The sequence below is a fragment of the Phaethon lepturus genome, unplaced genomic scaffold, assembly GCF_000687285.1.
Source record: "Phaethon lepturus isolate BGI_N335 unplaced genomic scaffold, ASM68728v1 scaffold1391, whole genome shotgun sequence".
Taxonomy (NCBI): domain Eukaryota; kingdom Metazoa; phylum Chordata; class Aves; order Phaethontiformes; family Phaethontidae; genus Phaethon; species Phaethon lepturus.
Window position 1 is genome coordinate 16,968 of NW_010518239.1, and position 14,491 is coordinate 31,458.

At 36.1% G+C, this 14,491-nt stretch overlaps 1 protein-coding gene across 1 annotated transcript; it reads left to right on the top strand.

The window, feature by feature from the left end:
• Positions 1–1,140: 1,140 nt before the first annotated feature.
• On the top strand, positions 1,141–14,134 carry VAPA (VAMP (vesicle-associated membrane protein)-associated protein A, 33kDa; the record flags this gene model as incomplete). The annotated part of the gene is made up of 5 exons (XM_010296628.1): positions 1,141–1,293; positions 7,472–7,575; positions 9,604–9,684; positions 12,218–12,394; positions 13,351–14,134. Coding segments are annotated over 5 exons (674 nt in total), but the record flags the coding sequence as incomplete, so codon positions are not given.
• Between the last annotated feature and the right edge of the window lie 357 nt (positions 14,135–14,491).

Genomic DNA, 14,491 nt, shown 5'->3' on the forward strand with positions numbered 1-14,491 from the left:
CAGAAAATAATTTAATACCTTTTGTCTCATGCAATTAGTTTTTTTGTTGTACCTTACCACTTGTTCGTATCACATATTTTTCATCCAGTTTAATAAAAAGTTTGCTTTCTTTGTGTTTTTATTCAATGGAAAAGTAGTTGTCATATTCTCAATACTGATGAAAATTATTTTATAGTAATTCAATGTGTAATTTTTAAAGAACAATAAGGTTCTTAAAAGTTAACGTACATATGAAATATTACTGAATAAATTTCATGTTCATATGAAATTCCATTTTCTAAGTTACATTCTTTTAGTGCCTGTGCCGTCTTGCTTTCAAGTGACACAAGCATAAAGGAGAATAACACAGAACACTGTGAACTTTACTTGCTTTTGTGCTGTTACTGTATGGCATCCCATGGAGGTGATCTCCGTTGGAAGACGTGCTTTTGCAGCTTGACATTGAAATTATGCCTCTTGTCTGATCCAATCTTAGAGGCAGTTCCTATCCTAATGGTTTAACAAAAAGACAGTTTAGAGAATACACTGCATTGAATATGTAGATATGGCAAGTAGAACTTCTTTTCTGTGGATCAGTTAGAGTATGTGCATAAACAGAGTATCATCTCTCTTGCCAATTTTGAGTCTAAAACATGAGGTTGATGTCTGTTTCTGTTAAGTCTATAGGAGCTCAGAAGCACAATAGAAGTTGAAATCTCACCAGCAGTTAGTATGTTTCAGTATCACAGTGTTTTCTTTCTTTAAACATTTGAAAGAGTTCCAAAGTATGTGTTGCTTCTGTTCCTAAAGAAAAATCCAGCAAGATTTACTTTTGCATGTGACCATTACCTTCTAGGTATTTAAAATGTTAAGAATGATTTGGTAAAATTAGCATATGTATATATAAACTTTTTGCACCAGCAGCTTGTGTTTGTCATGCTATTTAAGAGTTTTGTTCGCTGCTGTAATTTGTATTATTATAACTAAGGTGATAGAGCATGCTTTGCATGTAACAGTATACATGCTTAACAGATGTATGATTTAACCTACTTTTAGAAGTTTGTTGCCATCAAGTTGTATTTTATGAGTAATTTGTACTGCATAAACAGATTTCTTTTCCAGAGATACATGCATATTTAAAAAAACCAACCCTTTTTTCAGGTCCCTTTACAGATGTAGTAACTACGAATCTTAAACTACGAAATCCATCAGATAGAAAAGTATGCTTCAAAGTGAAGACCACAGCACCTCGTCGATACTGTGTGAGGCCAAACAGTGGAATTATTGACCCAGGATCATCTGTAATTGTTTCAGGTAAAAACAAAATCTATGCAGTTGTAGGTTAAGTGGTTTTACTCCTATCATGAAGTTCTCTAATGCTTGATCTTGGAGGCTGTTTGAAGTATGTCAGCTTTTTAAAAAGATTTTTTAAAAATAAAACTGTCCCCTTCATTAATGCAATACCAACTTGATGTAGAGATGCAATGATACATAAAAAACCTCCATACAGAAATACTTGCCATTTGTCACATTTATCTGCAACTCTCTGGAAGGAGGAAAAGGAAGTTGGAAATGGGTAGTGACATTAACAGTACCTTTGCTTCAGACTGCTCATGCTTATATCTTGAAGTAGGGCATTGCTTGGCTGCTCTGATGTGTTTGAAGTTTAACATTTGATAGTTTGTTGCATTAAAAAAAAAAAAAATTCATGATTGTAGACTATTTTTTTTTGACCATAGTATTGGTCCCTGAACTCCATTGTTTCATAATTCTTCCATTTATCACAGTAGTATATGTTAAGTGGCAATCATTCAATTGCTTTAAAAAAATTATATTTTCTGTTATTTTAGGTAGGTAGAGCGGTTTGTAGCCCTTAAGTTTGAAAAATCTAGTACTTTTCACTCCTTATTCTGTTTTTTGTTGAGGGGATTAAAAAAAGAATCTTTACTTTTCAGCAGAGTGTGAGCCCTGAAGCCAGACAATATTTTCTTGGGTTTCCCCCGCCTCCCCACCCCGAAACTCCATGTAGATTTGGCTTACATACTGCATTCTGACAATCTGCAGAATTTTGATAGCTGGAGGTATAATGGTCGAATTCTCTACTGGACTGTATAATGTCAAAAAGACCAGGTGTTAGTAATTGTCAGAGTAGACATTCTTAAGAAAACAGGGAAAGACTACGTATCAGTCTTCTGATTTGGTAAATGATTTTCGTAGATCATTCACCTGATCATGTTGAGGTAGGAATCTCCAGTAAAAAGGGGATTCTCAAACCAGTGACTGTAAGAGGTGAGAAACTCTGTATTTTTCTGGACCTACAATATTTCCCAATTTAGAGAGAGGGGAATCCTCTTTTTATAGGCTGTGGTCTTATAGGTTGTAGAGAGCACAGAGGCAATACAGGTGTGAGCTTCTACATCTCCCAGGTCTAGAAAGCTGATTTTTGTAGAACTGTTGGAGAGCTGTAGCAAAGCAAAAGGGAAACCTGGATCAATCCTCAGAGCTTTTGAGATTCGTATGCTTATTACCCTTTGGGAAGTTTAAAAGAAGCTGGGGAACTAGCTTCAGATACGTTCAAATGTTGCAAGGAGTAACTCAGGAAGACTTTATATTTGATTGATTAAAACCTTCGAGTAACTTTCCTTGTAGGAGAGACACTAGTTTTCTAATCTAATATGATCTGTAGAATGTGACCCTTTAAAACTTCATTAATTACTTACCCTGGACAGTCCAGCATCTTGTGGATGAAAGATCATTTTACTGAGAATTGGTTCAAGATTCAAGTAGTCAAAAGCCTACTTTATTTCAGTCTTCAGCTTTGACTTTCAGCCATTTTGTCTTAACTGTGTATTTGATGTGGTATCAGGGATCTTTCTCGTGGGTAGTCATACATCGTGATGAAGATACTGTTGGATTTTCTCTCCAGGGAATTGAATAGATTGAAGTATTCCATTTGTCTATTGTAAAGTGTGTTTTCATAGTTATAAATCATCCTTTTAACGCTTTGAACATTTAAGTTTTTCAAATGAGGCAATACTGGAGCTGTAAACAACATTTCAGCTTCAAGTTCACCAATAAAGGGAAACAGTATTATACTGCTCAACTCTTCAGTTTGCGTAGCAGGGAATCTTTGATATCTCTTTTTCCTCTATTAATGGATTCTCATGCAGTTATTCAGCTACAGGGACCCCAAGATGCTTTCACGTGCAGTTGTTCAGTTATAGTGACTCCACAATGCTTTTCTGAATTAAGTTCTCTTCCCTGAAGTGTCAGCTTCATCCTTTTGTTTTTAAGGATATAATTTCTTTTGGGTCACTTGGTAAGCCAAGTGCGCAGATAATTTTTCTAAAGACCTACTTTGTTATCTCATCCATCTCTCAGCTGAATGTTTTCAGTGCTGACTCATCTTTCGTATAATTAAAAATAGCTTTCTCACACATTGTTGTGCAGAGAGGGATCACTATGGCATACCATGGGCTGAAACTCTGTGTTCAAAACTAAATGTTGAGGTAGTGTAAGCTGTCTTCAGTCTGTATAATGCGTTGTGCTGATTCAGAGTCAAGCCAGTTTTTAAATTCATTGTTAGAGATGTGTTTAAACAGTCATTTTAAGGAAATACATGGGCATTTTTATCATTCAGTTGTGAATCAGTGAGTAACCTTCTTCAGCCATGTTTATACATTTTTTCTAAAAATCCTAATTTGATAAGACCTGTTTTTCTTTACCTTGATGCCCTAAATTAACTACTTGTTATCGTATCATGTATGGCTTGTTGTCAACTTGTTAACAACAATTGTGTATTGTTGATTTTTCGGAATATAATGTGACTCTTGTTCCTTCACAACTTGTTACTATTCTTCCTTCTGGTTTTCAGACTCAACCTTAAGATTTATTTTGTGGAGATGAAGCCCTCCTGTGTAGAGAACCTAGGCCTATTAACAACAGGCTTGTTTTCATAACGTATTTGTTGCAGTTCCCCTAGAAGTGTTTTCTGGACTACTCAAGGATTCCAAGAACATGTTGGAAACTGTGGCTTTGTATATTCATGAGATTTTCCATGATTACTTAAAACTGTGAAGAGGTTGAAGAGCTCTTTGAATTTGTGGATTGTCTTTTTCTGCTGCTTTTCAATTAAATCAGATTTTCAGCTGTTACTGAGGGGTCAAAGAACATAAAGTTATTTAACTAGTTATCCAAGGATTCTGCCAGCATGTGAAGAAGTTCTCTGACGATGGAAAGCTGTCTTTGCCATCTTTCAAGTTACTCCATCTGTTCCCTTGGCTTTCGGAAACTGAAGTATGACATGCTATTCAGTAGTCTGTTGATGGAACAATTCTTAGAGATAAATTGCTATAGCATCCATACCTGGAAGAAGCATTTAGCTTGATCGGTTATGTTTTGGACCACAGTGAGACCAGTGATTAAGGAGACCTGACTTTTAAACCTTGCAAAATAAGGTTATTTGAAAGCATGTCAAATACTGCAATTCCTTTAAGTGATTTATTTGTGAAATATGCCTGATTCAGATTATTCACTTATCCTTTGATTATGCTGTATGTAACATTTAAGGGGGAAAAAAAAAAAAGGTATCCATCCTGTAGCAAATACCTGCAACTTCTAACTAGTAACTAGGCCTACAGTTAGGTGGCAGTGTAATTAAATTTAGAAGTAACTTTTTTTTAATGGGTACTAGTGATTTGGAAAGGCCAAGTTAGTAATTTTGAAACTGTACTTATTACTTATTCAGAATTGTGGAAAATATAATTGAATTGTTGAAAACTGTAGCAGTATTGAAGTCTACAGACTGAATTGGTTTAGAATATATGGGAAGGTTGTTCAGAGCATACAATGTGCTTTTCTAGCTAAATCAGTATTTCTGCTATAACTTTTTCATTGCTGCACTTTGGCCACAACAACCCCATGCAATGCTACAGGCTTGGGGAGGAGTGGCTGGAGAGCTGCCCAGCGGAAAGGGACCTGGGGGTGCTGGTTGACAGCCGGCCGAACATGAGCCGGCAGTGTGCCCAGGTGGCCAAGAAGGCCAACAGTGTCCTGGCCTGTATCAGGAATAGTGTGGCCAGCAGGAGTAGGGAAGTGATTGTGCCCCTGTACTCGGCACTGGTGAGGCCGCAGCTTAAATAGTGTGTGTTCCGTTTTGGGCCCCTCACTACAAGAAGGATGTTGAGGTGCTGGAGTGTGTCCAGAGAAGGGCAACGAAGCTGGTGAGGGAGCTGGAGCACAAGTCTTATGAGGAGCGGTTGAGGGAACTGGGGTTGTTCAGTCTGGAGAAGAGGAGGCTGAGGGGAGACCTTATCGCTCTCTACAACTACCTGAAAGGGAGTTGTGGCGACAAGGGTGTTGGTCTCTTCTTGGAAGTAACTAGTGATAGGACAAGAGGAAATGGCCTCAAGTTGCGCCAGGGGAGGTTTAGATTGGATATTAGGAAAAATTTCTTTACTGAGAGAGTGGTCAGGCATTGGAACAGGCTGCCCAGGGAGGTGGTGGAGTTGCCATCTCTGGAAGTGTTCAAAAAAAGTGTGGATGTGGCACTTCAGGACATGGTTTAGGGAACATGGTGGTGCTGGATTAATGGTTGGACTTGATCATCTTGAAGGTCCTTTCCAACCTAGTGATTCTGTGATTGAAAATAGGTAAATATACAGATACCTGTTGATAGGACTCCATAAATGTAATTCTTGGGGGTTTTTTAATCATTATCTGAAACTAATTCAGCTTCTTTTTTCAGTTTGTATAAAGATATACTGAACTGGAATTCCCATTCTATGGAAGACAAGTGTATGTACACTGTGTTAATAAATTATTAAAAATAATTTGTCCCTACAGTTCGCTCTGAGTCCTCATCTTCTGGTAGACCAGGTTGCAAGTGTACCCACATACACATATTTAAATATAATTTGTGTGGCCCTGTACTCCCATTTGGAGTGAGGAAACTAATTGTCTCTGAAAGGAGACAAGGGGGCTAACAGGATAGTTTGTTTCGGGGTCTGCTCCAGACAGACAGTCTGGTTGGAGGTAGTCTCTGCTGGTTGCGTATCCATCCCTCTGCTTCAGTAGTCCCCCAATACTACCATAACAAACATTGTGTATTCAGGTATTTCTGCAAACTCTTACATTATGCCCCTGGATATGCAACTATATCCTGTAAAAGTTCTAATCTCCTAGTCTGTATTGTAGACATCATGTTATTTCTGTCCCTTTGAACTAAAGAAAGCACACACAAAATAGTGATGCCAACCGCTATGTGGTGTAAAAACATACAGTCTGTTCCTGGGTGGCCTTGTACAGCTTGGATGGTTGGAGGTGCTGTGCTTCTGTAATTAAAGCTTTAATTTAAAAGTATCATAGTGCTGTAGAAATAATGGAGGCTATAAATACTGCCAGTGATGTAATTTTTTTCACTGAGCTTGTGCACACTTCGAAAGAATAGCTTTAGAAATATGAGTTTCTGTTCTTGACCAACAGAGTTTTCAACTTTGGAAAGCGGAAAGTACAGTAAAAAGGCTGTCATTCAGAAAGTCTGAACTGCTTGCATACTCTACCTCTGGTACTTGTAGCACAAACTATGTTGTGTCAAAAATGTCTGGTTTCATCCAGAAGACTTTTTTTTTTTTTAAATCTACATTACAATATGTTGAAAGATGAAAATGCAGTGAGAAAATAATAAGGTAAAATGCAAGGAGCTGGTATTATGAGTCTTATTTTAATGTTTCACTTAAAGCTGCCTTTACGTGGAAGTTGATTTGGAATCCCATCCCTCTTTCTTTGCTGGTAAAATGCAGTGGAGGCCCAAAACTTGCCATAGAATTGAAGTGTGTACCTGGATTTTGGAGTACTTCTGGACAAACATTAACTGTTAGACTGGACTTATGGTTAAGAATGTTAAAACCTGAGTAAAATGTGTTGTGTAGTTATTGCATAACTAAACATTACTAATGTAATAACTAATTAGTTATTATGTAACTAATAACTAAACCTATATTTTGCTCCCATCTTAGATTAATATACCTTTAGAAGTCAGTTGAATTTGCCCTACTGCTTGATGGTCTACCTAATGTAGGTTCTCTCTTTGCCTTCCCTCCCTGAGTAACTGTCATAATGTATGCTACAATTCTTTAACTTTGCATTCACTTAATCATAAAGTGTATTTATTCCAAAGAAAAGTCCTGTGGTGATTGCTTGGATTTTTTTGTGTCTGTCTTACAGGATCTGTGTTTTCATCTTTGTATATGAAATGTCTTTTAGCTATAGTAATTACAGAAATAATGATGTCAGCTACACCAGACTGAAAAAGATCTTTCCTCTCAGTACCTGTTGCTACAGTGTATATCTGCTCTATTTTCAGCACTGCTTTCGCATTTTAACTTTCAGTGTCTGTTCAGCGAGAAGGCAAATCTGAAGTGGATAGCATGCTTGTTACAGTGATTAGCTAAAGAATCACAGTTTTATACTTTATTTTTTTTCTTTGGAACAGTAATGCTGCAGCCTTTTGACTATGACCCAAATGAGAAGAGTAAACACAAGTTCATGGTACAAACAACCTATGCACCACCAAATATTTCAGATATGGAGGCAGTGGTAAGTAAAAATGGGGTAGAATGACTGTTGTGTATTTTTTTTTCTTAAAAACTCAGGCTTAAGTGTAAAGGAATCATGTTTTTGCAATTTACTTTTGGAGAAGAACTGGGTTTTCTCTGAACAAGTATGACTTCCATATGTGATTCGAAGTTTTTAATATTAAATACAAGCTCAGTTCTTAAAACTTGGCTCGTGAACTGGTTGAATGGAAATAGTAGTGAATCTAAGGTAAGGTCAGTTCAGTGTTAAAATATGGGCATGTTGTACCTTTCATGCAGCTAATCTGAAGGGAATAAATAGATTGTATTTGAAGGAATCAAGAATATATTTAAACAACAAGCCTGAAGCTGTATGAAATTGGTGTGTTCAGTCTGAAAAGTGTTTAAGTGAAATGTTGAATGGGATTATAATGAATGAAAACATTTGGAAGACTAAGATGTGTCTCTCTACAAGATACCAATTGGCTAAACAGCACAAATGATAGATTTATTTTCTGTTTTAATAGAACCTGTTGTAGATGCAGTTCCTAGGCTGAATTAGTCTGATGCAAGATCCAAAAAGAAGGTAGTTAGGTTTGTGCTTGTTCAGAAGTAAGGACACCTATTTCTGATGTTACAAGCTGGCAAGCAATGGGAAGGAAGCCTTCAGTTGTCAGAACATGCCCTTTTAGGGTGTATGTGGACTCTCATAAGCATGTATATTAAGGTGGAGGGGAGTGATTTACAGGCTTCTGTATCTAGCGACTGTTTTAAGGAATGCCTCAGCGTACACAGGTATGTTCAATACTCAAGGCAGAGGAGGAGAGCGGAAACAAAGGATAACAATGAGGTTTTAAAGATCACTAAAATCCACTAGACCTCTGCAGGTTTAGGCTCTGTCCCCTTATATGAAGGCAAAGACTACTGTGGCATCACTTTTTACTGGAAACAGTGGAAAACGTTTTAGATTTTGTTAAGCTTTTGAGACATGCAGCTAGAAAATTTACATCTCGCTTCCTTGTTGGTCTGGTTTACTTTTTCTTAATATACTCTGATAGCTCTTGGTTATATGTGGTAAGTGAAGTGTAACTATTTGTTGAGGATATAAAAATCCACTTTAGAAATACCTTTCAAGTAACTGCTTTCTCAGTGTGTTCAAGTACAGAATACTGAGAAACAGATCTTGCAGAAAATCTGTAATTGTACTTACAAGTTACTGCACAACTAATGCCACTGGAAAAAAAAAAAAGGATGTTATGAAAAGCCTGGATATTCTAGCCTGTAAGACCTGCAATTCTAAGGTAACTTTATATAGGACCTATTGTTGGAAAAATTGCCACAGATTTCAGATCAGTCTATGAACCTAAAGATTTAAGGCAACTACATGAATTGTATGCTTTGAAAGTTAATTGTCAGTTGAGCAGAGAGATTCCAGCATATTTCACAGTTATTTAAGTATATTGATAACCATTAGAATTTAAAATGTTTTTTATAAACAGTTTTGAAAAATTCTCTAGGCCCAAATTGTAATGTATTATTCAGTAAAAGGAAGAAGTGGTTAAAAATCTAAAATACGAAGAACTGAAGAAATTCAGTTACTGGAGCTAAATATAGTCACTAAAAGGTGCCTTTCAATCTTTTATTTAAAATTGGTGCTTCCCAGATAGGACATAAGGAGTACATTTACCAAGGAGTGATAGGGCTAGAACTTTGTTCTTAAACTGACTCAGATGGTATTTGTACCTCATTGTGTGTTAGAGGAACCGCTATATTGCCCCCTTCCTATCCCCTACAAACCTCTGGATCCATCCTTGCATTCAATTCACTCATTTCCATTTCCAGACTTAATTGACTATTTCTAGCTTTCATTACTTTGCAGTAGTCAAAGTGAACAAAAAAAACATTGTTCAGAAGCAAGTCTGAAAATTGCAGCTAGGGTAAGGACAGTATTCAACTGTATAGTAGGGGAGTACTAAGAGCAAGCTTACGAACTGTTCAGATGTTTACATGAGTCTGGCATGTTAAGTAACTATATTAATTGTTGTCTTAGTGGAAAGAAGCAAAACCTGATGAGTTAATGGACTCCAAATTGAGATGTGTGTTTGAAATGCCCAATGAAAATGATAAACTGGTAAGTAAGAGTAAAAAACTGTTGTTTTATGATCCTACACTGACTGGTAGGATCTCATGGAAATTTGTTTTGAAATTTTTTTAAACCTATTTGATTTGCTGATTAAATGGATTGTAGGAATTTGTACTAAATTAGACAGGAGGGGTGTTCAGTATATAACTTTTCAAGGATTTGTAGAATCATAGAACAGCCCAGGTTGAAAGAGACCGTGAAATACCACCTGCTCTAACCTTTTGTCAGAAAGGGAATGCCCTGTCCAGCTGCATCTTAAAAACCTCCAGCAATGGAGGCTAGTGCACAAAATTATTATCCTTTCATTATTTTTATTATTTATTTGCTTCAGCATTTTATTCCTGTCAAACTAAAAAAAAAAAAAAAAAAAAAAATCTTCAATACTGCATACAGTGAAAAGTGAATAGCGTCATTTGCTTTTTAAAGTATTAAATGCTTTTCAATTTTAAAAATTCTGTTTCTAATTCAACTGAATTAGAAAAGGAAGTACTGATTACAAAATAATGCATGCTTTGGGAATCCTAGATGCATTTTTAAGGTAGTGGTAAAGACAGATCATCAGACAGAAGCAAAAAAAATTCCATTACCATTTTCATGCTCTTGCCTTCAGACAAAATCTGTTCCAATTGTATAGGAGATGTTTTTATAGTAGTCTATAAGGCATCTTGGGGGAAAATAGCATGAATCCATGTATGTAAAAAACATCTTATTATTTATATGCATAAAGGGTCTCAGTGAAGGCTACTAGCTGGCTGGTAGCTGATTTTGCAACCATTCTTTAATACAGTTTTTGGAGTGTGATGTAAAGATGTTTTTCAGACGTGATGTCAGTATAATGTTTTTGTTTGTGTTGTTTTTATTCAGGTGTAAGCTGCCTAAGTGTGTGTTAAATGCTAAAACTGTAAAGGCATTTAGTTGTCTACTTTCTGTGTTTTTTACCTTGTTAAATTACATCTTTGATATTAGAAAAATTATACTCGTTTTTATTTTATAAAATGTATAATGTATTGAGAGAATTCTTGTGGATTATCCAAAACTACCTCCTTCTGTACTTTCTTTTAATGTGATATCTTCGTAGTATTGACTGTATGTAATATTTGTATTTTTCCAAGTAGCAGTGTAGGGCTGCTTTGGCAATTGATTTAGTCAATCCCTTAAACCTGGCAGTGAGAAATTTGCCAAGTCCTGAGGGTAAGCCTAACCTGCCACCTCAGGATATACCTACACCAGGACACAAGTATCTCACAACAACTTTCAGTATCAGCAACAACTTTCTTCAGGTGCCTGCCAGTCATAGCCAGAAGATTGACATGAAGAAACCAGTCATTGAGGTCAAACAGCAGGAGGTTTGTTCCAGCGAGATAAGACTTAGGTCTCTAGTGAGGTTTCGGTGCTACTAAAGAATTCAATTCAGCTAGCAAACCAATTAAAAAAGGGAACAGATCCTGATCTGCTCTGATATCTTTACTCTGATATAAATATGATGGTCTTTTTAAATCCAGTTAGGAGTATCTGTGTGGAGAGCAGGATCTGGCTCTTAGGCTATCTATGGCTGCATTGTCAAGAATGTAAAATGCAAGTAGGTGCTCTAGACTAAATCACTGCTACTTGCATAGGAGCTAAAGAAATTCTTGCATCTTTTTTAGTTGCTTTGTTATTACATAGATGTGTTTACCTTTTAGTAGGTTTTCTGTTGCATTTATTACTTACCTTAGACTACTCTGGTTATGAAAGATGCAGTATGATGGTGGTCTAAATGACATAGCTGTGTAGCCAAGCAAGTAGGAATACAGAAGCCTGAATCTGTATATGAGCTGTTTCTGAGTGTATTGCCATACGAATGCTGTGTTTTCACAAATGGTATCCCTGGCTATACAATTGAATCCATTGAATTATTACTGTCTAGTGAAGATCACGGTATATTTTGAGCAGAGCTGTGGGAACTAGATTTTTAATTTTATTTTTGTCCTTTTCGTAGCTTTTTATGTTACTTTTCACTTGTGTTCAAAATTGGTGATGTGTATTTCAGAGATGCTGTGAGACTTAATTCCATGTTTGTGCAATATTTTGTTTTCCTTCAGTAAAAGGTGCTATAAGTGCAAAATATTTGTGCCATACATACTTCATATTAGCTTGTGACACAACCTGTTTTCTTTTTACTTTGTTTTGTTTCTTACTATTGCAGGATTACTTTCTTCCTTTTATTTTTTCTCCTCAAGTTCAAATGCTGTTTGGTATATTTTACGCCATCTTTTGGATGCCTGCTGGGTCAGTGTTAAGCAGCTAAAGTATTAATTTTTGTCTCAGTAGTGTGTAGTACCAAATGTAAACAGTGTAATCTTCTCTTGCTTTTTAATACTTGAGCTAATCAGAATTGAACTTGTAACAGAAGTCTTTGTTCAGATTACTGTAAATATAAACTTAATTGTACTATATTAGTAGCTGCATTGTTTCAATTTTAAGCTGTGGATGATTTTTCTCTAGGTAAGTAAAATTCTCAAGTTATTCTTAATATTTGTAGAATGATATAGATGCAAGCAAACCTGCCCCAGTACTGAATACATCTAAGCAGGATGGACCGATGCCAAAACCACATAGTGTTTCACTTAATGATACTGAAACAAGGAAGCTAGTGGAGGAGTGCAAAAGACTTCAAGCAGAGATTATGAAGTTGACGGATGAAAATCGGCACCTGAGAGTAAGTTCTGCTTCCATGTTTATATTGAAGTGGCTTCACTCTTCTTGATTGAAAGGTCTGGTTTGTAATTAAGTGAAAAGATGTGTATTCCAGAAGGTAGTTACAACTGTTAGAATGTCACGATTGATTTGTAATATGATTTTTGCTGTCCTGCATATACTGTATATTTTGAACTTCATGGTGATCGAGATGTCATGGATGAGATACTGAAGCTACATGATGTTCACCTTCAATGAAATAGTCCTATTTAAGGTGGTTTTAGTTACTTTAAGTCTAAATCGGAGATACCAAATTAGTAGCTTTTAATAAAAGTGCATTACTGTTCATTAAGAATGAGTAAATGAGATGCAAAGTGGTAACATTTTGTATCACAAATTGTTAGTGAACAAGAATGATTGTTTGGCCGGAGGAGGTAAGCAAACACTACTCCAGTACTGTTACGTAAAGATGCCATTTCAGTAACCCGTAACTAGTCAATACATGACTTTATGTGACTTTTCTATATATTTGCTTTTGGGTAGCTGACAATTTCATTGGCCATGGTAGCCTTTTAAAGAACCATGAAATAATGACGTCTCCCCACCTGTCATTCTGATAACAATGAACATTTGGAGAAACACTACACAAAGCAGATGTTTCTCCTTAGCAATAAAGAACTACTGCTATTTAATTCTGCCACATAGTAAGTAAAAGCAGGATTCTTCATTGTGCCTAGCAAGAATTTCAGAATCTTTCTTAACCAGAGCATGGAGAGAGACTAGTGGATTACCTGCCCTTATTTGAAATGTTATGGTTTGCTATGTTCATATTTTTGATTTTGATGTGATGTTATTTTTTTTAAACTTTATTTAAATGTTCAGCAGTAAATTTGGGATTTGAGTTCAGTTTTTACAGTTGTAAAGAAGATGTGTTCATAAATTTTTTTCCATTTGTGTTTGGTTTTTTCCCCCCCGCAGGATGAAGGCTTGAGGCTCAGAAAGGTAGCACACTCGGATAAATCTGGATCACCCACATCTTTGGCCCTCAGAGATAATGGCTCTAATTCTCTTCCTTCACTTCTTGTTGTAATTGCAGCCATTTTCATTGGATTCTTTCTAGGGAAGTTCATCTTGTAGAAAGAATGAGTGAGAGAAGCATGCAAAATGCAGCTTCTTTTTTTTTTTTTTTTTTTCCCTTCTTCCTTGGCCAGAAAAAGATTTGTTTACCTACCACTTCATTGGTGGCTCAAGTGGCCAGTTTTGTGTACAGCATCATAACAGGCTTTGCCTTTAATGATCTTGCACGGTTAGAAAACACAATCTGAAAAGACAAACTGTTCGGCTACTGGACAAAATTGTACATTAAGTCATCAATAGCAGGTGTCAGTTGCACAGTCAGTCATTTATGAAAATTCATAAATAAAGAATTGTTCTTTCTTTCTGTGGTTTTAATAAGAATTCAAAAATTGTTCAGAGTCTTGTAAATGTTATTTTAATAATCCTTTAAAATTTTATCTGTTGCTGTTATCTCTTGAAAAATGATTTATTAGATTGCTAATCCCACTCATTCAGGAATATGACAAGAGGTATTCTGGGGGAAATGGTGCCTCTTACTTGTGTAAATTTTCTCCGTACCTTACCTTGCTAATATCATGGCAGAATTTCTTTCTTATCCCTTGTGAGGCATTGTTGAGAATTCTTCATCCTTACAATCCTGTCCCATGATATTTAACATTACACAAGAAATAAAATTGTTAACAGATTTTTCTGCTGGGTAGCCTGTTTGTGTGTGTCGTACTTTTAGAAGGGATTCCTAACAAGTTCATTGTTCATGGTAATTTGCTACTTGTAACAAATGGCTATTTTGAAGTTTATTTGCTGAAGTCTCTGGCTTAGACTGCTGTAATTGAAGCTTGGCGGGGGGGGGAAGTTTTCTGTTCCATTTGTTTAAAAAAAAAAAAAAAAAAAAAAAGAACAACTGTTTTCTGGCTGCTTTCAGCTACAGAGAGGGTGATTATCAAACTTGTTTAGGGACAGAATGATTTGGATATCCAGCAGGTACAAATACCAGACATGGATGTTTTCAATATATTAACAATTTGCTTGGATTGTGCAGAAG